The following is a 27,766-nucleotide window of genomic DNA, read 5'->3' as shown; positions in this document are numbered from 1 at the left end:
CTCCTTGATGCTCCCCTCGTCTCTATATTTTTGGCATTCTTATTAAGTGGGATATCAAGAGTAATAGCAACATTGTTAACATCCACTAGCATTGTCTGCGTAAAATAGGCCAACTACACTGTGAATGGGAAGTGTTATTACAATAAGGTGCTTGTAGCAACACACATTTCTATATGTCACCCAATTAGACCCGACTTTCAAAGAGGGCATTGTATCATAGGAAATGTTTTGACAAGGCTTGTTTTATGAGCAACTTCAACCCAAATAAGCCCCATTTTCCTTGTTTTATGACATACTTACTCATCAGGTTCAAAATAATTAGCACATGATATGATAGGTTATTTATAACGCTCTTAATACCAAGAGGTTTCTAAGCGTGGACCCGGGGATCAAACCTGTGTTGCTCCGTGTTGTCTTGCTTCCAAGGCAAGCACATTGCCCCTAAGCTATCCTCCCGAGACATTGTTATTGACCTCCTCTCAGCGAGTCAGATCTGTGCAATGCAGTGAATAACTTCTGGTATTGAATGCATTCCTGACATTTTGAATTCAGAGGCAGCAATTCAATTTCCAAGAAAGATTTCTTTCAATATGACAATCAGCCCAACTTAACACACCAAAGTGAAAGTTAAAATGTGGAACAAGGCTTTGACATTCCTAAAGCAACCCCATTCACTTAAACATGGCACCTACTGCAAGCTCCTAGTAAAAATTTTCCAGTTCAACCAAGGGCCTGATTCACAACATATTTTAACATGGGAAAGTCCCATTGAAAACATTTTTGTAAATCAGACAAAATGTTTACCATATAAAAACAACTCAAGCATTTACATTTTTTATGTGATTCATTCACTGTTGAGTTCACGTTTTACTTCCCCACCACAACTTAAAAACCTGTATTGCTATTTCCACCAGGTGCTAATAAGTGTATGGACCTCAGGAGGCATCATTATTGCTGAGGATAATGAACTTGTTCAACTACCTATGTTACTTGACTTCTCCTAAGGCTGCAACTTTGTGGCCGATAATACTCCTGTGGTGAGGACCCTTCCATCAGTGTTCTATTTGGATGCAGCTTGTTGAGCTACACCACATAATTATGGTCAGAGCACCATTGTTTTCCAATGGTACCATTCAATGAAAACGTATCACTTTGCAAGCAAGTTAAAACAAAGATTAAGTTTGGAGGTACGTTCTACTGATATTTGCACATTCTAAATCTCTATAATAGCCGCAAAGGAGGAGGCATGTGGTTCTTTATTTACAGAGAAGTTTTAGCTGATGAAACCAGGACCCATCGAGAAACAAATAAGTGAGAGCCTGCATATTTGTGTCCAATGTCTCCCTAGAAACTGTAAGTGGAAGCAAAAAACAATAGAGCCATGCAATTGCTTGGACAGGCATACATTGAAATCTTAAAGTGTGACCTAAAAGATCAGAAAAAGACAAGGTAAAAATTCCAAAACACATGTAAATTAGAATGTTATTTATATTGAAAACAATTCATACTTAAGCATTGTAATCTGGGTAAGACGTATTTTGACTAAACACCAGTCATCAAACATGTGCAATTTTTACCTCAAACACATCTTCTTCCAGCATTCGTTTGCCAAAGACAGAAATGCCATTAGTGTTCACTACAGCATTGTCACTTCTAAGGAGCTCTTTCGTGATCTTCTTCTTACAGTCAACGATCATGGTCACTGTTTTCTTCTCCACGCTGATAGCTATCCGATGCCACCTGAGAATGAAGGACAGGGCGGGAGATTTAAAGCCTACACAAGTAAAGTCTATGAGCAAAGTTAAGAAGACAGCACATAGTGGGACAATATATAAAACAGTGTCTGAAACTAGCTCTCTGTAAAATCACAGACTAATCACAGTCTAATATCCTTTCATTCACAAAAGCATGTTTGTTTGTATGCATTTTATATTTTGGAGCACAGCTGTTCCTTGCAAAAACATACATTGGGCCTCATTCCGAGATTGGAGGTAGCCATAGAGCTCTTAGCGCCATGGCTGCCTCCAATACCGGGTCCGGTCTGGTTGGATGGGGATTTACCAGGTCATTCCGACCCTGGAGGACCCGGTAAGTCCCGATTCAACCAGCCATTCCCCATTCCCATTTGAGCCCCCATAGAGCTCAATGGGAATGGGGAAGGCGGTAATTACGGCCCTGCTAACAGCAGGCCCGTAATTAGCGCCCTCGTCCCTTAGCGGGACCCGTAAAGGACGTGTGGTCAGACCACATTCCCGCTAAGGGACCTCAGAATTGGGGCGGTAAGGGATTACCGGCACCGGTCTCCTTACCGGTGCCTGGTATCCTGTACCGCCCAACTCATAATGACCCCCTTTGATTAAAAAAACACAAGCCTGTTATTGCATTCTGGTATTATCAGGAGATGGTACCCATGTGAAATTTAAGTTTGAAGAGATTGACCAGTTCAGAATTCATATTTGCCTTATTAAATGTATTGGGGTCTAAACAATTTCCATTCTTGCACGTGAGTGTACATTTCAATGTTATTGAACTTTGAAGTCTCCTTAATGCAACCATTTTTTAACATTAAAATGCACTGTGGATAATGTGTTCTTAAGTTGGACAAATATGGTATAAAGGGTGATCTTCACAAGGTCCCAAACATTTACTAAGTCGATGACTTTGGTCGACTACATTTGTTCTCTCCTCCCTTGAAGGATAGAAATTTGAAATGGATAACATGCAGGTTTAGAAACATGGATAGGTTCCAATAATCTATGGAGCATATTTTGTTTTCAAAAGGTAAAATATGCAACAAATAGTAAATCAACTAGGCTCAAAATCAGAGGAGAGGAGAGGAGAGTGAAGAGGCATAGGATACTCATGTTTCTAATTCACCAGCCCACATTCATCTTTGTGACATGGCACTCTTCTGGCATTGCCTGCGAACTCCTTGACCCTTCTTTAGCATTAAGTGTCCTAGTAAGCAATCATCCATAGTAGGGAATTGAACTACTTTCACATTCATTTGACAGCATTATCCTTAGATGGGCACAGACAACAGCTATAAACACCGGCACTGCACATCGCCACTCACGTCTTCGATATACAGAGAAGCTGCAGTGATTGTCCTTACATGGTTCTTTATCACAAACAGTTTACGATCACAAAAAATCAAAATGCCACCAACCGCAATACTGAAACATATGTATTCTTTTTGGCCAAGGAACATGTTACCTCCCGGCAATGACAACTTTGTCACTTGGTGCATGTTATAGATTTGCATCCTACCATCTACGTCTTGGGCCATACGTTGGGCCTCATTACAAGTTTGAAGGTAGTCATGCCTGTAATACAGGTAGGCTACCTCCAAACTTGCAAAAAAGTCTGGCACCCGCGAATGGCCATTTACCAGGGTATTCTGACCCCACCGGATCCGGTAATTGCCCTTTCACGGGTGCCGGAATCGGGTGATCCCCATTCCCATTTGAGGCCCATAGGGCTCAATGGGAATGGTGATGCCTGTTGCACCAGCACCAAGCATTACGGTGCCTGTGCTACAGACATGCTCTGCTCGTGGGTCCCTTTCATTGTGTCACGTCAGACCTGGTGGAATGAAAGGTACCCACGACCCCAACTCAGAGTTTCCCAGTCCGGATACAACGGTACCGGCAAGCTTACCGATACCGTTGTATCCAGACCGGCGAACTCGTAATGAGGCCCATTGTCTAAAGAGCTTGTGACCTATTTCATATTTCTGAATTTGTGCAATATTTGGAGCTTTGATAATCATTGTGGTTTCAGGTGGAAATCTCTTGTTGGAGACATGTTTAAATTTGCGTTTTGATGACAAAATGTACTATAGCATCAACATATGTTTTTACATTAGAGTATGTTTCAGCAATGATGTCTGTTCTGGTGGATTCATTTTCAAGTTAGACTGCTACTTTTGAATATTATAACTCTTAATTACTGTGGCCGAAAGCAAAAGCTTTACTGGCTCTTAGAATAATAGTATGTATGGGGAAAGACCACTGTTGGGGCCATTGGTCTTGAATTGTAGGGGTAATTGGGTTTATTTAGAATATTTTTCTGAGTCACCATGACCTTTATACTGGCCTTTTTTTCCTGGTTCAGACACAGCAAGGGTTAATCATTATTTTTGGTATTTCATGAAATAACTCAAAACATTCTCTGTTTCTTTAGGTTGTGATCCTGCATGGTGGTCATCGGCAAATATCAGAATATCAATTATCAAAACATTTCCTCCAACTATGGATTGCTCTTTGGCCCATAAATTACCTTTTTATGGTGCATTAGGATTGAATCTATTGTAGGAATTTAAGTTTATCCTATTGTGTTCAGATAAGAAGAAAGATATTTTACACGCATATCATTGTCTTCAAACCACTTTTGGAGACTTGGAAGAAACCTGATCAAACTGGGACATTGGTATTGGTAAGTAAACACATATGAACCCTCCTACCCTCCCTAGTATCAAAACAGTCCTCATTACTGCTTTAATTCATTTTTAATGTTAATGCCTCTATGACCACTCATGACAAAAGGATTCTCCAAGGTCAACTTAAACCCTACAGTGTCAGAGCTTCATTCACAAAGCACCCTTATGGGGGTCTCAGTTTCGGCATTTTGCTCACAATCAAAGGCCTCAGATTCGTCTTGACTCATAATTGCTGACCTGCAATACGAGTCATTGTCCCTAGTCTCCTTATACTTAGGTAAAGTGTCGGTGCTTTGTTTGAACCGTTTACATAGGACTGAGTTCATGGATACGTGCAGTGCATGACATTACAAATAAGGACATAGACAGACAGTGACATTTCAGAACAAGAATTTGGGAATTTTGGGACTTTGTTTTGTTCAGACCATTTGCATAGGCCTGATTGCATGGATACATGCAGTGCATGAAATTGCAAATAAAGACATTGCGAGATAGTGAAGTTACTGAACAGAAAATTGGGAGGGGCAAAACTATTGAACATGGACAAGCTAGGATTTCAGCTGGCCAGGGATTAAATATACATTTATATTTGTTTGATTTCAGGCAAGAAATTAGGGGGTAATTCATGGAATTGCTTGCGTTGTTTTTTGGGACTTTGTACATCATTCTGCATGCAAAACCCCCTCCATCGATTCATGGAACAGACTGTTTGGGATTATTCCATACAGTGCGTGGCCTTTGTGCTGGTTCAGCATGTCCCTGCGTGCAGTCGATCGCATTGTGTGAGACTCCTCGCAGAGCATGGGCGTGTCCTTGGCAGAAACCAGAGTAGGGAGTGGAATATGCAAAATGAGGAATAACAAAGGAAATTGTGGAGGTTCCGAGGGACGGCCCTCGCGAGGCAGTCACACACCCACAAGTGCGCAAAACAAAGCGTGTGTATTCATGGATCACAATGCGCAACTTAACATCAGGGAAATTACCACACAAAGCTCTCGTTCTAACCGCCACCCGAAGGCAGGGGTACACAGACCCTTGCACATAGCCATCACTGTGCAAAGGTATGATCAGATGTTGGATTTAGGGGTGCATGCATGCATTTGGGATTCCGATCGTACTTAGGGCTGCGCATAAGCAGTGTAGCGTGGTGCTGGAGCGGTTGACGGAGGTGAGCATGCATATTTACTGGGAAATTAGTACTTCTATGATATGTGGTACGCATGTTTAGGGCGTGCTTGGAACAGTTACGAGGGACCCTACGCAGTGTCGCTGGGGTGCTCCCTTGGTTGTTGGGGTTTGCATGCAGTTTTTCAGGGTTGCATTGCTATGCGGTCGAGAAGTCGGCAAAGGTCTGTATACGCAGCTGGAATTGCTGTGCTTGGAGGCATGTCATAGGTGTTCCTCACGCTACTTGTGCATAGGGTTGTTCTGCAGGGAAAAAACAATGAATACACAGAGCGTGCAGAAATTCTTATTCACACAGTGATGCGCAAATTATTTTTCAGTGCACAGGTTTTGCCGGGTAAATGACATTTTTTCCATAAGGTGCCCTAGGTGTCAAATTGTTCTAAACTGAAGTCCCACTGAGTAGCACTAAAAACAAAGCTATTTGTGTTTTTAGATATGTTTGCTAATATGGATGTGAGTCATAAATGAGTCACAATATCAGGGTGAAGTGATCATTGTGTTTGTTTTTCTTCTACTTAGGTTGTATGTCATCCAAGCCCTGCAATGCTCTGCGGATTTGAACAAGCTTGTGTGATTTGACAGGATTGGGTTCTCTGCTGTGACTATGTCGAATCACGTCTTGACAACAATTATCAGAACTTCTCTGCTTCCATCCCTTCTGGGAGAGTCTCAATTAAGAAGAACGTTAACTTCATGGATTGGGTCTGATTACAGATTTGCTTTAAATTGAATAACTAACACCTAGTTATCTTTTTTTTTCAAACGGGTCTCAAGAACAATTCTGAAACAAAACACTAGCTTTCTGTAAAATTAGAGAGCATGTTGATTTAGATTGTAAAATGTATTGTGTTCTTTCCTTTTAATATTATTTTACAAGGAACATGCGATGCAACCAGGCAGCCATGTTTATCCCAGAAGGTCACTACCCCATCTCTTTTCAGTATTACCTTTTTTGTGTGATGAAAAATTGTGTTAATAGTTTTAAGTTAAACTTTTAACACCTTGGTTAATAAACATGCAAAGAGAAAAGAAAAACAAGAAAGATACAATAATGCAAAAAATGCAAACATATTCTCATATATAGTTTAAAACGGATAATAATAAATGGCATCATGACCCCACCATATCTACAATACTAATTGCTGAAGTTAAGACAATTAAATGGCTTAAGTTAAAACAATTAAATGGTTAGGGGTCCTTGGCCAAATCAGTGTAGGTTTTAAGACTTGCCAAGTTCTATTTCAAAAATATTCCAGAGCTTCATCAATGCTATGACCAATGATACCTGAGGGCCTCTTAGACTGTGTACCCAAAACCAATCCGTGTTAATAAAGTGGTGCGGTGCACAAACTGATTCGAGTAAAAGTGCCTAATATTATTAATTCCAGGTCATTCTAACAATAGGTGCCTAGCCAGAGCCTATCCGTCAACATCTCCTGTCAAGAGGAAGGTCAATCCTTGGGCCAAGTATGGCCATACATGGTAGCCGATTTAGACGTAATAGCAAAAATTGTCATCTTAATTTAGGGCACAGGAAATTTAGGAGATAGGGCCGTACTGTCCTTTGTAATAGGTATGGCTTACAGGAACCTGTCCTGTGTGGACATCTTGCTATTCACGGTTGTAGATGTTTTCCCAAGTGAACACCTTTTTCTTAAGCTGCAACCCTAACTGGTCATACGAAAGTGGCCATTCAATTAACCAGTCAATCTAGTCTACAAATACAATTACACGTTTGTGAATTAAATTCAGCCACACACAGTTACTTTTGTCAATGGCTGAACACGTTAAAGCCCAGACAGAATGGTCAATACATTTATACATTTTATATAGAGGGTGACTTCCCATATCACAGTAATAACACACAAAGAGGGAATGCCCAATTCCAGTCTAATGACCGACATAGAAACTGAAGTGGAAAGTCCTAATATCTTTCTCCAAATGAAGCCTTCGATCTAATCGAGTCTACTTTTAGTGTGCTCCAAATAAGCACACATTCCATACAGCACTGTGGGCATCAGACAACTACAATAAACGTGGATTGTAGCTTTGAAACAAAAACCTCCAAATCATCTTGTCAGGTTCCGTAGATCACCCAGTTGCATCAGGACTTTAGTAGCACTATGCTCCCAGATAACCTGTTTGTTGAGTGTTGTGAAAGAGCATGACCAAATATCCATATGAACTGACAATGGCCCTCATTACGACCCTGGCGGAAAGTGACTGACCGGACCGCAACAGCGTAAATAGCGTTTCCGCCATTGCACGAAGGAGCAAAGTGCGGCTAATTACGACCCATCGGGCACGAGCATTACGCCATGGCGGAATCCGAAAGGCTGCGATGGCGGAAATGACCCCAAAACGGCCCTTACCGCCGCCGTACGCTGCACCAGGTGCAATACCGCCACCCATCTTAGCGGTCACCGTAATGAGCGGTCACCGTAACGAGCGGGCACCGCAAATTACGGCCACCGTAAATATACGGAAACGGAAGTAAAAGCATGTGGCCGGAACGGGAAACAGCACGCCGCACAACTATAAAAACCGAATCCCAACACAACCATTAAAAATCCGACCCTGACACACATCCCAACCCGTTAGCAACCCCAGTTAAAAAAATAAATATGGGAAAGGTAGCCAAGAAAGCGTGTGACCGCAAGCGGCAGGTACACTTCTCCCGAGAGGAACTGACCGTGCTCACCGAGACCCTCCAGGAAAATGCCGCCGTCGTCTTCTCCAGTCAAATGACCAGGACGGCCCTTGCCAACAAGAAGGCCATATGGGCCCTGGTGGCACAGCGCGTAAGTGCGGTGGGGACAACACCCCGCACGCCACAGCAATGTCGCAAGCGGTGGGACGACCTGCGGATCCGCGTACGCAGCATACTTTCTGCGAACAGGAACATCGCCACAGCTACCGGGGGGGGTTCAGAGTCGCCCATCAAGTTGACCCCCTGGGAGGATATCTGCGCCTCCACCATAGGAATGGAGAGCATAGAGGGAGTCGGAGGGATGGAGAAAGGAGTGCCGACATCCGGAGAATCAGGTAGGTTGGCCAAGAGAAACAATGCGAAATCCACAAACCACGAACATGTGCAGTACCATGTGACCCCATAGTGCAATACATACTTTGCCCTGACAGCGCCCTCTAAAAGTCAGAATGAATAAACAAATCAATCAAGATGCCATAAACAACCCCTACATGTGCAGCATGCACCCCCTAACTGCAGGCAGCCAAATGAATGCATCCTCAATCCACACGAAAATGAGACCACCTCCAAGGCCCAGTCCCAAATCAGCCTCATGTACCACCCCAATGCATTTGATACGTTGCCATTCCAAATCCGACAGACCCATAACTAACGCTCGCCCCTCTTTACTCCACCACAGGGTCCGATACCAACGACGAGCTGCAGGACACCCCTACCAGCACGCCTGCAAAGAGGGCCAGGACCAACGTCCCAAGAGCCTCCACCTCAGGTGCAAGGATCAAGACACGGCAGCAGCAGGAATCAAGTGGCAGCACACTGGAGGGGACTGCAACAGGCACCCCAGCAGCCAGCAAGTCCACAACCCCAGCACCACAGGTCCCCCCAAAGAACGTATCTGATGGCACTGCCTCTGGTGGTAGCAGCACCATAGGTGACACAGCTGTCATGCCAGCATGCTCCGACACGGAAAACAGTGCTGGCGACGTAGGTACCATCCATGACCTTTCCCAATCCCCCTGCATGTTCCATCCCCTACACCATGACGAAACCACGCAGGGGCACCCTGAAGACGACGACTGGCCAACCCCCACAAGTCCTGTGCCAAGGCAACATGTGTTGAGCAGCCCCCCTGTCACACCACCGCAAATGTCCATGGCCCAGCAGAGGCAACAGTCCCTCGACCTGCTGATCGAGCAACAGCAGGAAGTGTCCACGCTACTCAAGGACCATGCAAATGAATGCGGGGGTTCCAGGGCAGCCATGGAAACATCCACCGAGACACTCAGGGCACAAATAGAGAAAAGTAGTGAGAGCCTCAGGGGAGAAATGGAGAAAAGCACCGAGAGCCTGAGAGCACAAATGGAGAAAAGCACCGAGAGCCTGAGGGGGGAACTGCATGCGACGTCCAAAGACGTTTGTGCTGAACTTGCTGCTGTGCGCCGTGTGCTCTCGGAGCTCTCACAAACCCTCAGAGACATGCATGGACGCGAGCAGGCAGAGACATCATCCGTGGCAAGTTCCGTCCAGGGCAGCCCCCAACGCAGATCTGGCAGGAACCTGCGCTCCACGGGCAGGGGTGCCCCTGATACCCGTAGAGGGGGCTTGCAATAGCGTCCAACCACGGACAGCATGCATATTTGGACACTGGTGTTGGGGGGGGAGGTAGTAGGGTGGAGGGGGTGTGTTGGGCTTCACTGGGTGGCGGGTCCATAGGGTGTATAAATCAAATCACATTAACAATACAGCATCTCATTATCATCCAATGACATGTGTGGACATCGATATTTGCGTACGAGGCCTTCATAGGCGTACAGTCCACAATGTGCCTGTACTACACACACACAGTGCCACAGGTCCCCTTTCCGTGTAATAGGCACCATGCGTGGTTGCTAGAAGCATGCATCTATGATGCTCTGTCGGATTGCACGTGCATCCTGTGCCTCATGGACTCCTTGAGGTGCCTCCACATCCCCACCCTCATCATCATCATCATCTTCAGGTGCATGCAGTACAGCGTCAGGGGGCATGGGCACATTCCTACGTATGCACATGTTGTGCAGCATGACACATGCCATGACCATCTTAGAAACCTTCTCATGGCTGTACATGAGTGCCCCGCCAGACCTGCTGAGGCTGCGGAAACGAGCCTTCAGTAGGCCGAATGCCTGTTCAATGACCACACGGGTACGTGAGTGGGCATGGTTGTAGTCCTCCTCATGCTCGTTCTGTGGGTTCCGGATTGGTGTAAGGAGCCATCTCTTCAGTGGATACCCGGCATCACCTGTATGAGACGAATAAAGGGTGTCAGTGGAATGATAGTGCTAAGTAGCCCCCCCCCCTCCTGCAAGGTCATTGACGCATCAAATGGGCCACGATGTCATGCATGGAATGAGACTCACCGAGTAGCCAGGATCTGTGCCCTGCGTGTCGCTCCATGTAGCGTGGTATTCTTGTGTTCCTCAGGACCATAGAATCATGGGTAGATCCTGGAAATCTGGCACAACAATGCGTAAATATCTTGTTGGAGTCACACACCATTTGCACATTGATTGAATGAAATTGTTTCCGGTTGCGGTACTGGACCTCCATGGCATGTGGGACAACCAATTCAACATGGGTGCAGTCGATGGCACCAATGCAACCCGGGATGCCGCCAAGTGCATGGAATCCCACTTTTGCGTTGGTAATCTCCTGGTACGTGCGTGGTAGTGTGATGTGGTCGTCGGCGTGCTTCAGGAGGGCATCGTGCACTTGGAAGAGTGTCCGTGAGAACAGTGGCTGTGAAATGCCATGCAACTGTCCCACTGTGTGCTGGTAGGTGCCTGTGGCCAGGAAGTGGAGTGCAGACACCACCTTCAGTAGGGGTGGGATGGCGGTTGGGCTATCTATCATGCTCACGAGGTCAGCATGTGTCATGTCCACAATGGCGATTATGGTGTCCCGGTCCAAACGGTAGAGGGTGTGGATCTGCTCAGCAGTGAGGTTGAACGGATCGGCTCGGAGGCGTGGGATTGCGGGCCGCCTGCGTGGTGGTAGTGGCAGTGCTTGTGGGGCTTGCTGACCCTGCCTTGCCCTCCTCCTCCTCCTTCTCCTCCGTCTCCCCTGTGCGCCCGGTTGTTGTACCTGTTGTTGTTCGTCGTCTTCTTGTAGTTGTAGCACTTGCAGTGCTATCTGGTCCCCCAGGCCCAACATCGCTAGTCCTGCCGGTAGCATTTTGGAGTGGGAGTGGTTGTGGGAGGGGTTTGGGTCTGCTATATATGTGCTGTCGGCCTGTATGGCCTCCACCTGTGCTGATTGAATGAATCTGTGGCAGATGCAATCCCTTCTGGCCGAGCACGTCCCGCACGTAAGGCTGCATTTGGCCGCATGGCATCTTGGGATTGGAATCATGTATCAAATCCCGATGGCAGTGTGATGTACTTTGACTGATTTTCATGCTATGCTCCCATTGTTACACATGCTATGATTGCAGCCGCTTACATACCTGTGAAGAGTCAGTGGTATGTAGGGCTCGATCGATGGCCGACCCTCATGCAGCACAGTAACGTACTTCACCGACGGGCGTGGCGTCCCATTTGTGATTGCAGCCAGTTAGCATTATGACACACAGCCGCACTACATTGATGTAATTGTGAATGCAAGCGTTCACAGAAGCCTTTTCGACGTAATGTTGCAAGTGAGGAATTCGAAGGCCAGCATTTTTGGTTTTGAAGTAGCGGCGAGGATACGCCCACAGGTCTGGCTGGAAATGTAACGTTCTATTGTAGAATGTCCTTGGGACATGGCCCATAACGAGCAGGCAATGAATGATATGAATTGAATGGGATGCGCAATAGCGTAGTGGACGATAAGGCAGGACGTTCCCAAATCCATCTTGCTTCACAACACTACAGATCCGGCCAGGGGCACAGTGGTTTTTGCAGACTGCATTACGCACAGACGCGATGGAAGTTTCACATATTATGTGAGTGAATATTCATGCGTTTTCATTGCGGGATGAGGGAATGATGAATGGATGCATGGACTGATGATTCCGTTTAGGGTCTGCCATGTACATGGGTTTTTTGAATCACTCCCCTTCCCCTGCGCTATGTGATGCAAGGCTGCCATAGTGGGACTTACGTCTATCTGCCCTTGTCGGATCCTCCCTGTCTCGACGCGCCTTCATACACTTGTGTCTAGGCACGTTACTAATCCCATGTCATGGGTTCTATCTTGACGGACGCATGCACAGTAACCGACGTTGCCAATGGTGTATTTACCTCGATTGATTTCGTTATGATTCGATACTGATTTAGGGGTGTGTATATTCCTTTGGAGTGGGCTAGCATGCATATGGGTGTGGATTTGGTGTGTTGAATGAAGATTGTAATGCATCATGAGTCCCGTAATGCAATCGGTTAATTTGTGTTTCTTTTGGGTGACAGGTATCTCCTGCCCTATTGCAGATGCCATCTCTACGCCACTCCTCCAGATGGTTTTTACTCTCGACTCCTGCAGCTTCGGGTGAATCAGTGGAGCACCATTTCGATCTTATGGGACGATCGCCAATGGGCCACATGCCCTTACGCTGTACTGGTGGCTAGGTGCAACATTTCGGCCTTTCAGCTCGACTAGTGCCTGCCTCATGGGACGGACCTGCGGTTCTTGCCGCTTCCATGTTGCCTTTTGGAACGTTGATGTAGGCCCTGTGTGCCATGATGGTACAGGGCGTCACACAAGTGGAAGCTGGTCAATTATTGCAGATGCAGCCCTCGGTGATGATGGTTGTTTTGGTGTTATTTTGCAAATTGCTGTGGGGCCTTTGTCATTTGGATGTGCATTTAAATTGTATTCCGATATTTGTCGTGTTGCGTTGTTCTTTGCAGGTGATGTGGCGATTTTCGCTTTGTGGCGGTATGTATTGCGAGATGATCTGCATTGTGTTCCGCCTTCTGAGTTGAGTTGTGTGGTACAGTACTGGGCGCGTTTGCCTACGTAGCACAGTATGGTCACGGATAGGGGCTGCCATTGTGACTGTTTACATGATGTGCTGTTCAGGGGCGGGGGATTGGCTTTTGGCCGACTGGTGCCTGTCAGCCAGGTCGATTGGTGGAATGATGGGATGTTCAGAATGTGGCTGGTCACAGGTGACTGTGTTTGCGTGCGTTTGTTGGAGGGGGACTGGGGTCATGTCCATTGGAATAGCTTCTGTATTGATGCCATCTGTGCCCTGCAGCTCCCATCGGCCCCTCTTGGGATGAGTCTGGCTGCTCAGTCACTCTGCCAACTTGTGTGGTACATGCTTCTGCTGATGGTTGGTTTGTTTACTGGCAAGAGTACAGGGCTGGTGCAATCCCCCTCAGGATGCTGTTTTGGATGTTGCCTTGCGCTGGTGGCAAGCGATGGGGGACTACTGTTGTTTTGTGTCATGTGTTCTTGATTTTCATTTTGATGTATTGTACCTTCACATGCCTGTGCTGCATCAGTACGGCTATGGTGACATGCCGTACATGGATGCCCACTCACGGGGCGCTTTGAGCCCCTGCATGCTTTTCTACGTTGGCATGCATGGGTGAATTGTAGATTTCACTGGTTGCATAGTGTGAGTACATTGCGCCTGCCAGGAGTTGTGCAATGTGGCCAGGGAGTGGAGTACAGGCACTCAGTGGGCCATTTACGGTTGGTTCACGATGCCGTATTTCTCGCCATGGCGGAATGGTACTTTACGACGTGCTTGATGGCGTTCAGTACATGTCCGCTAGGGTCAGAATTCGCGTACCGTTGCGCCATGGCGGTGATTCCGGTTTTGCAAGGCGCGCGTGCGCGTACTTGGTGCAGTTAGCGTTGCCGTTCACTGCGGTGTCGCTAATGGCATCGTACTTTACGGTGACGGGTCATAATCGCAACGAGCGGTGTTCGATGGCGGTATTGCATTTCCGCCATCATTTTTCCATTTCCGCCAGGGTCGTAATGAGGCCCAATGTCTAATTGAGTATTGTTAAATGGACAATCAGAACAAGGGCTGTTTTTCTTCTTACCAGAATACATTATTTTAGTTTTAGACATGTTGATGGTTAGGTCGTGCTGTGAAGAATATATCTGCAAGGCATCAAGTGATCTTTTAAGGCATATGGGGGTATGGTCCAGGAGGACAATGTCCTCAGCATAACTCAACTATCTAATATGTGTGCCTTTAATCCTATGGGGAAAGTATAACTTCTTTAAGTCTATCGGGAGATCAGCGATGTACAGGTTGAACAGAAGCGGTACTAATAAGCACACCTGCTTCAATCCCTGGTTAGTTATTATCTTCCTTATCTTTCTAGTGACATGCCCCATATTGTCCAGTTTAGCCAGAACCAATGTGTCCGTGAAGAGCTGCACTATCATGTTAAGTAGCCCCTTTGGTATTCCCCAACGATGAAGCTTGGCCCAGAGTAGAAGAGACCTAGTGACAGAGTCAAAGGCTGCATAGTAGTCTATGGATACATTGTATTATGGGGTGTTCCCAGCTCCAGCTTACCTGGCAAGGAGTCTAAGCAATAACATATTGTGAGCAGTACCATGGCCTTTCCTGAACCCTGCATGGAATGGGTATAACAGTTGATTCTGCTCAGCCGAATCAGTCATTAATTGGTTGAGTCAGTACAGTCATTTTTCTTAAATACTGGTCCACACAAGAATGCTTCCAAGAAGTGGGAATATAATTACTACAGGCTATTTTGTTAAAATACTTTGTGAGAATGTTGGCCCAAGTATCACTGTTATTTTCTAGGAACACATTGGCTAACCCGTCGGGCCACGGCACATGGGAATATTTAAGGTTTTTAATGAAACCAGCAATGCGATCTACTATATACCAGCTTATATCCAAGTTGCTATCCAAATAGATGGAACGGGCTGATCCTCTGTATCGCTGTAAAACAGAGAGCTGATATACCGGCACCAGGATTCTTCATCTACAGAATTTAGCAACAGGTTACCAGTGGGTATGCCAGACTTATTGACCAAATTCCAAAATGTCTTGGTGTCTTCACCGGTGAAGAGCATAACCTGCCATTGTGCAATGCACTCTGTGAGCTTATATGTGCGTAACCAATGACAGTAACAATCTTTACTTGCCCTATTTGTGCTAATTTATCATGAAAGGATACATGGGGATTAATCCAAATATTACAAACGCCCCTTCTCATGCAGCGCTTGTTACGCGAAATGTGAACATCAAAGGGGTCCCAACACTTCCAATACTATAGATTAGTTGTACAAGTGAACTGTCCAAAGTTGAGCCATATATACACTCAGAGACCTCTTCCACTGAACTATGGTTTAACTTGTGTGATGTTTCTATGCTTATGTTATCAATGTGAGTGTTAATCTTAGCAATATTGGCAGCAATCCATCCCACCATATTGCCTTTTACATTAACCCTATGTCCTATTTTCCTTTTACAAGGCCAATTGGCATCTTAAAATATAAAAAGAACAAAAAACAGCCTGATCTCTTACGATATGTTCCCTAAGACCAAGAAAGAATCACAGTATGGCATCCTCTCTCATATGGTGGTGACGGAATATATAAAGCCATTTGACTTTATCTGCAAGCATTAAGTATAATAAACTGATATAGAAAATCTAAAGTAAAATGGTATGACTGGATTTTCTATATCAGTTTCTTAAACCTAATGCTTTAAATATGTTTTTCCTCCATAGTGGTTTTTGTATCTGACATAAGGAGGATTTGGCTGAATAACCTACTATAATGTTATTTCAAGATACTATATAACTATTTGTAATCAGACATAGCACAGTCAAGATCTGGCAGTCTGTGGTGGCCACATACTTGAATTATCATGATTGTGGTGTGTGTTCAGTCGCCTATTTGAGACAAATGCAAAAGGCATGCCTAGATTTAGAGGGCATTGCACACTATGCTCATCTTTGTGACTTATGTTAGTAGTGTATGTCTGCCAATTTTCAGCAGTGTCTATCATGTTCATCAATTGCATCAGAAAACGCCTTATAGTTATATCAGACAGATTCAAGATGAAACCCTTACTTTAGCAGTCTATTTCAGATTATAATCAGAATGTTGCATTGTTAAACCATTGTTTTCACCTGTATAGACACGTGAGGCATATTTCAGGGGATTATTTCAAACTGTAGTCTGAAGAAGGTCAAATGCAGTACTGACTTGCAAAGCATGTACAGCTATTAGTTTCATGTTGATAGTTTTCTAGTGCTTTAGTAAGTTATTTCAGTTTTGTGAATTCTTTACCATAGTTTCTTTCAGTCAATGAAAAGAAGCACGGTTTGCCATAGTGCTTCTTTTCAGCCCATGACTGTTAGGTAGAATTTTCATCTTGTGTGACATTCTGCTGACATGGTGAATTTCCCAACACGTTTTGCTGAACTATTGGATTGTTTCTGTCTCTAGTGAGAGATACAGAACCTTTTTCACAACCAGTCTTGTTGTGTACTCTGGCCCTCGTTAGAGTCCTTTTGATGGAGTATACTTTCCTCTATCTTTTTCTATGGCATGCATCTGTAATTTCCTATTGTAGTACAAAACACTGTATGTGTAGTTGTAGTGCTGCTAAAAGATCCTTGAGCTTCCCTCTTTGTTTCTTTTTAATTTCCTTGTGAGAGAAACTGTTCCCAAGGATAGGGGGACATTGTGTATCCTACCTAATTTTATTTTGTGGAATCAGCACACCCCACCTTATGTGGAGTACTGAGGGGGCACACTGCATCCCTTTTTCCACTTGTCCTGTAACTTTCTAGTTTATCGTAGTGGCTGGTGGCAGTGGATATTTTCTACTGACGTTTCAGGATTTTTACGCACAGGCTGCTGTTGCAGCTGTGTTAGGGACACATGGGTAATCATTGTCCTAAAATGGTGCCTGCTTTCTTTTTTCACCAACTCATGATGAGTTGTCCTTTCTTGAGCATTCTTCTGCCAATGTGGGTGAGGGAGGTCTTGCTCTCAATATTTGTCCCCCCGCCCCCCACATGCCAAATAAGGTCCAGGCAGGGGTGGTGGGTACAAGATTCATCAAACTTTACTGTTGCAAAATTATTTTTTTAACAACAGAATAATGGCCAAGTACTAATCTCTCTTTTTTCTTTTTCATTTTCTGTTTTATTGATCAGTACCAATTTGTTTTGCGGACATTGCCTTGTGTATATGCTCATGTGTGGCCTATATGCCCAAATCCTCTCTGTCATTTGTTGCACAGGCAGGAACACATTTCTCTGTACACTGCAATACTGATATGTTCTGTTCTGCTCTTCCATGAGAACTAATGTGATGTACATTGTCTGTTGGCTATTGGTCTGTTTGATTTGTAATTTTATTTTTTGTAACTGAATTGGGTCTACTTTATGTAGGACATACAGGTCTACAAAATAAATAAGTTATCATTTGTATATGTTGGTGCATTTTTTATCAGGTTAATTTTGATTCAGTCCACTACAGCCAACCTTCTCTTCGATAGTGTGGCCTAATAACTTAGGTATTGAATTGGTTCATTTTGGGGACCCTCCTCCTGTTAGACCTTAATTACTCATTTGTCCCCTTTTGCCTTTGAGTTTTCCCGTATGTATTTGCCTCCCCTTTGTCTTCACCTGGGTCTCTTTGTGAAGCCTACCGAAGGCGCCAGGGTCTGGGAGGACAGAAAATTGGGAGGACTCTGAAACGCCTCAGGTATTTTTCCTCCAGTGGGCCTTCTTGGAAACAGTTGAAACGGGGTACCTGGCTGTCTCTTGGGGACAGCCCCCACCCCAGGTTTGAATGGAAGCATAAATGTTCAATGGCTGGGTTCCTGCATAGAAGGTAAGGGTCTTGCTGTTATCCTCCCTTAGACTGATGGGACAAAGTAGTCTCAAGATGACCTGCATTTCGAGCCATCCCACAACAAGCTGCAAATGTCAACGGCTGCAAACCACCAATACCTTGGGACCTGTGGCGATTGTGCAGTTCATTGCCTTCTGAAGATTGAATCCTCCTGAATCTTTGGTGGACTCCTTCTCGACCTCCAGAGGCCAGAATCCACTCTTTGAAGTCCCCTCACAAGAAGGCTTGACCGAGAAAGCAAGCCAAATGTCCCGGGCAGTAACTGTTCTTCAATGGTGCTTTGAAAAGGGTGCCAAAAATCACAGAACACAGAGGAATCCTTCATCTGAAGCTTCTCCACTTGACTGCTGCTGCAAGATCCAATCCAGTGTCCCTTCTTTCATCTGCCTGACCAAGAATCCGGTGACCGGGTCTACTGCTCCTGAATCACAGGATAATCCCGCTACATCATCTTCTTCATGTTCAATATACTGTGAGACTACTGTTAAAACTTTCCTGGAGTTGCTTTGCTGCTCTTGTGTCGCTATAGTGCTGATTCATGTGTTTGGGAGTTTACCCATGAATGTTTACCCAGGCCCAACACCTGTGTGCCTTTAGGGAGCCTTCTCCCAAGTCCCTGACCCTTTTCCCACCAGCGCATTATGTACTTACTACAGAAGACTTCCTCTGAAATGGTTTGACTTTCTACAGCTTGTGTCTTACCTGTTTTGGACCCCGATCCAGCAATGAGAAACTCATAACTATATAGTGATGAACGTCTAAAATGTTAGGCCTTTTGAAATAATAACAAGAATTTACCTGCTTTATGCTGGGTTTGTGTCATCCATTTTTACTTGAAACAGATATTCTGAAAGTTATTACAAATGTTTTACTTACCTTTGAATGGCTATTGTCAACAATACAAGAATGTCCACTGACCATGAGGCCATGCCCCTTTTTTTTCCCCTCATTCAATTTCCTTGTTAGTTTGCCCAATGAAATTCCCAGGTTAACAAACTGTGACCACATTAATATTGCCTTCTGTTATCACACTAATCAATCCCGGCAAAATCAATCACTTTTGTTGTAATGCTTAGTTTGCCGATTGCAGTGGTAAAAGAACACTCAACAATTAAAAAGTCTTCCCCATCTCTACCATCAGTCTTCATGTTGTCCCACCTTTCTAGGTTACCCCATCTGTACCAATGGGACTCCCTACTAGCATCCCATGTTTCAAGCTGGTTCCTCAACCACATGTTTTGTCTGAGCACAATTTACAATGCTTCCACAACAATCCCCTCAGAATCCCATGATATTCCTTTGGCAAGTTCAAAAAGGTCTGTTAAAAACATGCTAGCCAATCCACCCAAAACTCTCCCACTGCACATGGGGTGTTCATTCCCACTCCCCTCTCTCTTGTGAAAGCACCACTTTACCCCTCCACATATAATTTTGAGCCCTTTTCTTTTCCAGTTTACCACACGATTGTGAGCAGGAATCGCTCACATCGAGCAAAATAAATGGTGGCTTTGCATAATGCACCATGGGAGATATATAAATGTTTTTTTTTACCAGGGGCTCCTCTTTCCTAAACTAGAGGGTGGGTGCACACCAAACAGAAAACAGAATATCTGTGTACCTTTGTGTCCAACTTTCTCTTTGGGAATATTAATGGGAGTTGGCTGAAAACACCTTTATATTTTTCTCAACAGCTTTTGAACCATTTAACGACTTGTACCCAAAATGAACAGCTTGGAAGTGTATTTGCCAGATATTATTTTTTGGGGGCAATCTCATCCAAATCCATCCAGGGAGCCAAAAGTTAATAGCAAAAGAATTTTGGGAAAAATCAATGCAAAACTGTTCATCTTAACTATATGTGGACGACTGATACAATAATGCAGAATGAGTCATTTCATCTAAGTCACACAACACAGCACCAACCAGTAGCCACCACAAGAAGTTCACCTCCGCTTCAGAACTAGATCAGTGATGCATTGTAGATATACAATTTAGCTCAAATGTCAAGCCTTTATCAAAGGAAAATGTCTTTGTCTAGAGGGCAGTGCTACTTTATGCAAAGCATGTTTTACCATTAGACCCGCAGCTCTCAGTGAGTCAGACAACTGCATACATGTGTGACCCTTATTAAGAAGTGTCAGTGTTGTCTAGTCGGAATTAATATGTTTAAGGCATTGGGTAATGTTGAGCAATAGTCTTTTATTTGGCTAAAATTACAAATTCTGTTTTCACATTCTGGGTGAATGTTTTTTATTCAAGCCTTTTAAACCCACATATTTTTTTCTTTTGTTTGATATATATATTGTCATCCTATAGTTAAGGTGAAAACTATCAACCATTGGCTTTTAGGGTTTAGTTCACTGGGCCTGTGTAACCACACTCTTGTTGTGCTTCTTCTGTGAATGCCTGTAGCTCTGGTATGTATGCATGTAACAGTTTGTTTTGCTTTTACCATTTCATTTATCATCAACTCCAAAGTCTTTTTTGTGTAATCTGGAAAGCATATTTTCCCAAATAAAGTATTTGCAAAGGTACCATTGATGGAGGGAACCACCATGAAATCAAAAACAACCATTATAAATTCCAGGCACTGCATATATGATTTGAGTATGGGAGTCAGAAGGCGAGTAAGCTAGTGCATTTATTTAAAAGTGCCAAGCACACTAGACCTCTATAGGCACAGCTAGCAATATGTAAATATTGATCAATTGCTAAAAATGGCAATATTCACCTCTGTGAAGTGTCAAAACGTATTGCCCTCTCTCACAGTAGACGACTGACAATATCTTAATCATAGTCTGTTCTTTCACTTTTCGCTGGCAATGAAGTGCCTCTTTTCCATATCACCCAAAGCTACTCTGCGCCATGCACTGATACAATCAAAATGCTGGCCGTTCTATAAATTCATTATTCCTTGATTTCAATTTTGGCACAAACATTCAGTACAGAAATGGATGTCCATAATTTGAATTCATGGTAGTACTGTCTATTTGACTGTATGGTATTGTATTAGAGTAAGCAATTTATAGAATTGTGCAGTGTCACACACAGATCAGAGCTACACTTTTTGGGGCTGATTCAAAAAGGGGTTACAGTAAGTAACTGTGATTACCTACTTGAGAGGTATATTCGTTTAAAAAAAGTTGCTATGAGAAGCTGTATTGTACAGCTTACTCTTAATAAGTCAGGGGCAACACATAGTTGCTCATGGTAACTTCTTCGTGAATTGAATAGCCCTCTCCCGAATAAGTCAAAGCTAAGCAGGACTTACTCAGAATCCTTCTTTGTGGGCAGGTTGAGATAATAATACGTGTGGTTTCTTGTGTTATTGTGACTCAACACTAAATAGGTCAGCTTTAAGCAACGAGTACTTTATGACATTAATCTGTTCTTAATAGAAAAGTACACAAGCCAAAACCAATATTTATTTTCACTTAAAATGTATGTTTTCGTTTCATTGTAAATATATTTTGAAAGGTGATAACATAAGTCAAATTGGTAATCCTCTGCACTATACCAATGCAGTATATTAGTTACATTCTTAAAAAAACAACTTAAATGTGCATCGTCTTGCTAATTAATTAACAGCTTCTCATTGCCAACACCCACTTCGTTGTACTTACTTGCCATCAGCAATGTTGACTGTCATGAATAGAGGATATTCTTCTGGGGCAGGTTTTCCATTTTGATCTTCATATAGGAATACTGGCGATCTACCAACCTCAACACCCAATTGCTGAGTGCCTTTTTCATTATAAATAGATAGAAGGAATGATTGGATGCCCTTTTTGGGTTTTACCGTAAATAATATCGAAAAGTCTTCAGGAAATTTGCCACCTAAAACAAGACAGAAAAGTAATGTTATATTTTGTAATAACTATTGCATTTTCCAACATAGATGGACTGTTTAAAGTGTAATATAGTCTTGTTTTTTCTAGATCAGATGAAGATTTAGCAATTTTGATGATTCATTCTCCAGCTTGAAGGAAAGGGAAATTGATTAAAAGTAGTAACAACTTGATTTATTTTAATTACATAAAACAACCCAGTTTTACTTTGTTTGCAATAAAATAGGAAGGCAAAATGGGTATTTCATTTGTTTTGGGTTTGAAGAAAAAGAAACATGTACAGTTGTGCACCTCATCCTAAAGTGACATGGTCGTTTCACAGCCCTTACCTGTTGAGTGCTGAGTCGCCACCTTGGTGACTTCAGTATCCACCTCAACTCCCTTGAAGCATCCACTTCACAGTTCCATGTCCTCTGTGACTCCCTCTCTCTCACTATTCTTTCTTCTGGCCGGACACACTCTGGATGCCCTAATTTCTGGCAACATCCCTATCTCTAATCTGGTCACCATTCTCTCCATTCCTCCTGCCTGGGGCCCATTGGCCCTCTACCCGGGCCACTCCTAGCACTGCCAGCCTCCATCGCCGTCATTTGACTAATGAAGCAAGTGTCAGCTGCTGCTTTTGCCTCCACCTTCATACCCCTCTGACCCTCACTTCTGACTCTCCCTCTGACACTGTCCTTGCTAACCTGCACCTCTCCATCTCAATCACCCTTGGCATCCTTGCTCCTGTCATGGGGATCCTCCTAAAACATGCCACCAATAAAAATGGCTGGTATGACTCTGATCTAGCATCGCTGAAACGCAAGTGCAAAGTTGCTGAACGGAAGTGGCAGACCTTGGGTTTACCCTCTGACAAACTGGCCTGCCACCTGCTCCAAAGACAATATCATATCTCTATCCCCTCCAAGAAGAGGGCCGACATCAAAGCTTGCATCCCTGGAGCCAGTAACAACACAGCAGAACTTTTCAAAATCTGCAATGAACTCGCCAATCCAGCTGCAGTCTCCAACTCTCTCCTTCTTTCCCAGGCTCTCTGCACCACTTTGGCCTCCCATTTCACATAACACATTCAGCACATCCTGTCCTCACTGTCCTCCACCCCCATCTCCACTCCAGTGCCTGCTCCACTGCCTCCCTTGCTTACCCTCCTTCCACCCCTGCACTCTCTTCCATCCTGCCCAAAGCACCGGATATGGTCTTTAAAATTGTCCACTCTATGAAGGTCTCCTCCAAACAGGTGCTCTCTTGCGCTTCTAAAACCATTAAGGACAACATCTCATCTCTTGCCACAGCTCTTGCTGACTTCTGTAACCACTCCTTCACCACTGGCTCTTTCAATCTATCCCTCAAGCACTGCCTTGTGCACCTTCTCTTAAAAATGCTGTCTGCTGACCCCTACTGCCTGTCTAACTATCACCCTATCTCCACTACCACCTCACTGGGTAAACTCCTGGAGAAGCTAGTCCACCTCCAACTGACCCTCCACACTGAACTTGTTGGTTGCTTCCATGACGATCAATCTGGACTACAGGCATCAAAAAGCACAGAAACTGCTCTCCTGAACACTCGTGAAATCATAATCACAAATCTCGACTCTAATTCTCCCGTTGTTCTCATTCTCCTTATTCTCTCCTGTGCCTTTGACATGGTCAACCATTCTATCCTCACAAAATGACTATGTGATACCCTCGGCATTACTGACTGGGCAGTGGATTGGTTGACCTCTTTCCTCACTAATCGCCCTTACCAGCTGCAACTGGGTCCTTTCTCCTCCACCACCACACTTTCTACCTGATGCGTCCCCCAGGGCTCTATCCTATCGCTGTGGCTCTTCAACATCTATCTCACCCCTCTTGCTCACCTGATCTCCTCCTTCTCTCCTCATTTCCATTGCTATGCTGATGACACACAGTTTTCTGTCAAACTTTCCTCTACTACCTCCTCGTCCTCCTCTCTGATCCCCGAATGTCTGTCCGCCATGCAGGCATGATGTGCAGCTAACGATCTCTGTCTTAATGCCAGAAAGACAGAGATCCATCTCATTGGGACACCTGTGCCCTCTTTTCCTCCTACCCCCTGGCCACCCTCTATGGGCCATTTACCCCCACCACCCTTTGAGGACAATCACCCCACTGTTGCTGAGACTGGTGGTCTGGTCCTCATGAATCTCACAGGATACCAGGCCCTTCTAACCAGTCGATACCAGCACCGTCCCCCCACTGCACTGACCCTGCCGGCGGCTCATAATCCCACCCTTGGGAGTCTCCTGCACTAGCACTTAGCCAGAGGCCTCCTCCTTTGCACCCCTAGGCACTTCCCTCCTGGAACCCCCAACAGCACTTGTCCATTCCTCCCCCACCCATCCCCATCTCCTGCACTTCTCTTCACTACACTTGCACGTCCGAATGCCACAAGACCTGGTAGGACCACAACTGTATATTTACTGTTTTGCTATTGTTATTCTTTCCCTTGTTCCCTTCCCATTTAGCCTTGTGGCACTTTGAAACACAATTCTGTTGTATAGGTGCCTACCAAATGTTCAATAAAATAAAAAATAAATAACTGTTCTACATGCTTTATAAACATGCCTTCTGGCATAGGTGCCACCAAATGCCATAACAACCCAAATATGTTTGTTTGCAGTGGACCTGGTAAATCAAGCAGTAAAGTAAGAAACCCATGTTCTTCAATCTGTTCAATAAAGGATAACATATACTCATGTGACAAATGGGCGAAAATAATAAAAATAAAGCAATGAAAGCAGATAAAATTTCATGTAGGGCTCATTGCAACAAACCTAGAATATCTGTGCTATCCACTCAATACTGATGTAGCCAAGATATGGAACCAAACGTATAGATGATTTACAGGAACAATGAAGACATGAAGCAAAAAACCTTGGCAATGGAAACAAGTGTGGCTTTCTAAAAGGAAACTCATTTGGCTGCACAGGGCACTTCTCTTCAGGATAGGCAGGCAGAACAGACAAACAACACACTTTAGTCCCAGTGGGCCTCATTACGAGCATCGCGGTAGCCTTGCCTGTATGGCAGGCACGGCTACCACCATGCTCACTACTGGCACAGCCTCCCGCGATTGGGCAATAACCGGCCCATTACGAGATGAAGGGGCCTGTAATTGCCCATTCGCAGGAGATGGTAATGCCGGGCTCCCGATCCCCATTCTGCCCCATAGTGCACAATGGACGTCGGGAGCATGGTTGCACCGGCACCATTGATAACGGTGCCGGTGCAATCAGGAGTTCTGCACGCGGGTGCCGCACAGCCCACCAGGTCTGTCAGGAACCTGCAAGCAGAACTCGTAATGTGGCGGCCCGGTATGAACGGTGCCAGTGCTTTACCAGCACCGTTCTTAACGTGGCTGCCACTATTGAATTGAGGCCCAGTGTCTTTTAGTGTGAACTGTGTAGTAAATGCCGTGTACTGCATTTCCAAAACATCATCCTGAACTCCCTCTGTTTGGCACTAAAGCACACACAGGAACTAAAACTAATGGTATAACGAAAAAGCCACTTTATCCAAAACTAAAGCACCTGAGTCAAAACTAAGAGTGGGACAAAAGTGCCACAATTGAGACCTAAATAAAGGTGACAATTAAGCAGCACCTGAATCAAACACATGGAAGCTTTAACGTTCCTCCTCATTGAAAACTGATACTGCTGCAAAAATCCTGGCATTGAGCTAAAACTACTGTGATTCCAAAGCACCTCTTATACCAAAACCAATCCACCCAAGTCCACGTGTAGTCTCCATAATGCATTTTCTATCTCTGCAAACTCCATCTATAAACATGGATGCCTCACTAAGTGTTGATGAAGCACGGCCTATCACAGAACACCAAAACATATCACATTACTCATATCAGGAAATCTTCACTAAGTGTACGCATATATAGAGAGCATCCTGTGCAAGCATACTAACATAGAAGCACTGAAAACTGCATGCCAGACACAACAAAAATGTGAGCTTCTTTGGTCATTCTTGGACTCCCATGAAAATCTAGGAAATCACAGAAAATAATCTTTACCCATCCCATTTCTTATTCCTCCTGCCTTCCTACTCTACTGTAATCTCTGTCTAGCTCACAGCATGGCAAAGCTGCGTAAGCTATATTTTGTCCCATGGAAGAGAAATGTGCAGTTTAAACCATGTTTAACTACAATGGCAATTAAATGACATGTTGTTCTGTTTCTAAATATACTAGATTAGTACTGTAATGTATAATTACTTTCTGTGTAACATTTCCATACCAAAATCAAGTTTCACGATTTATGTTCACTTTCACATGACTGCAAACATGCAGAAACTCATTTAAATTACATTATTTTGTTTACATTGAAGTTTACAAACTACAATGATTTCCTGTTACTTTGCATCTGTTCAACGTTAATTTAATGATATTTGAATGTAAAGCCATTTTGAATTTGCACTATTTAATGGAGATCATTAAATCTAATCAAATCATACTCACGAAAGGAAAATAAGTTGATATTTGTTCTAATAAGAAAATCTACCAATTATGTGGTTACATATATGTATGTAAAAATTAGACTAACATGTATGTTATAATAAAATATGTATGTAAATATGTATATGTAAGCAAAACATTGTAATTCATCTAATTTATATTTGACAATATTTTAAATCTGACGAATCACAGAAAACAAATATATGAACCTGATGGTAAATTTTACGTTTGACAACCACTTTCAACATGTTTCGAAGTTTCTGAAATTATTCAGATCTGTTTTTAATAAAGTACAGTATGATTCTTTTTTATATAAACTACATCATAACTTACTCACCCTTCAGGTAGCAGACAACAATTTAACAATTTGAAATAGGTTTTAAATTATTTGAAACAAATGAAAACATTTTAAAGGGGGTTTCGTGTCAATTGCAAGGCATACATCATTTTAAAGAATGTATAGGCAATGTCATTCCATAGAATTTCTTTACACCTGCGTGTACTTTATCAAAACACAAACATGCCTTTGGCTATTTGACAAAGAATCCCAACATCTCACACTAGACAAACCTTTAAACAAGAATTTCAACTTTCTATCAAAATCTATATATATCTATATATATATATCTATATATATATTTGTGAAAGTGTGTTTGTATGGTCGGGGTTGGCTCCAGCCCCAAAACTTTTTGGAAGACAACAACATCCTGGGTAAGAGGCATTCGGGTTTCAGACCACGCCACGGTACTGAGACTGCCCTACTCGATTTAAAAATTCAGATAGAGCAAACCATGGATAAAGTGAAACCTGCACTGCTGCTGCCCCTAGATCTGCCTGCAGCCTTAGATCTTGTAGATCACAAGACCCTCTCTAGACACCTCAAGGACTCAAGGATATGGCTCACTTCTCCCAGCAAGCCATGTCCTGCATCACCTCCTTCCTTGAAGGAAGATTCATTGGCGTATTCTCTGACCAGGCATGCGCAAACCCCACCCCCATCGACTGCTGAGTCCCTCAGGGATCCTGCACCTCACCCACCCTCTACAACATCTTTACCCTCCCGCATATACGAACTACGCCGATGATACGCAAGTTCTACTCCCACTTATCGGCTCATACGAACAAGATGCAGCCACTCTAAACAAGACCCTTGCCCTCATACAGGCCTGGATGGTGGCTAATGGTCAATGTCTCAATGGAGACAAGACCGAAATACTACTGGTAGGTGCCAAACAAGTCCTCAACAAACTGGAT

The 27,766-nt window shown here is 43.9% G+C and overlaps 1 protein-coding gene across 4 annotated transcripts in view; it reads right to left on the bottom strand.

Moving 5' to 3' along the window:
- Positions 1–27,766, bottom strand: part of COL11A1 (collagen type XI alpha 1 chain) — a 381,664-nt gene that overhangs the window by 282,639 nt on the left and 71,259 nt on the right. For all 4 annotated transcript variants that reach the window (XM_069641554.1, XM_069641555.1, XM_069641557.1 and 1 more), the window contains exons 3-4: positions 21,797–22,010; positions 1,578–1,740 (exon numbers count right to left, since the gene is read on the bottom strand). In XM_069641554.1, the coding sequence (XP_069497655.1) occupies positions 1,578–1,740; positions 21,797–22,010 (377 nt within the window). The remainder of the gene's footprint in view (positions 1–1,577; positions 1,741–21,796; positions 22,011–27,766) is intronic.

Source organism: Ambystoma mexicanum, chromosome 1q (assembly GCF_040938575.1).
Source record: "Ambystoma mexicanum isolate Mex_15411 chromosome 1q, UKY_AmexF1_1, whole genome shotgun sequence".
In the NCBI taxonomy this organism is placed as follows: Eukaryota; Metazoa; Chordata; class Amphibia; order Caudata; family Ambystomatidae; genus Ambystoma; species Ambystoma mexicanum.
The sequence above is the reverse complement of the archived record's forward strand: the minus strand, read 5'-3'. Positions and strand labels throughout refer to the sequence as shown.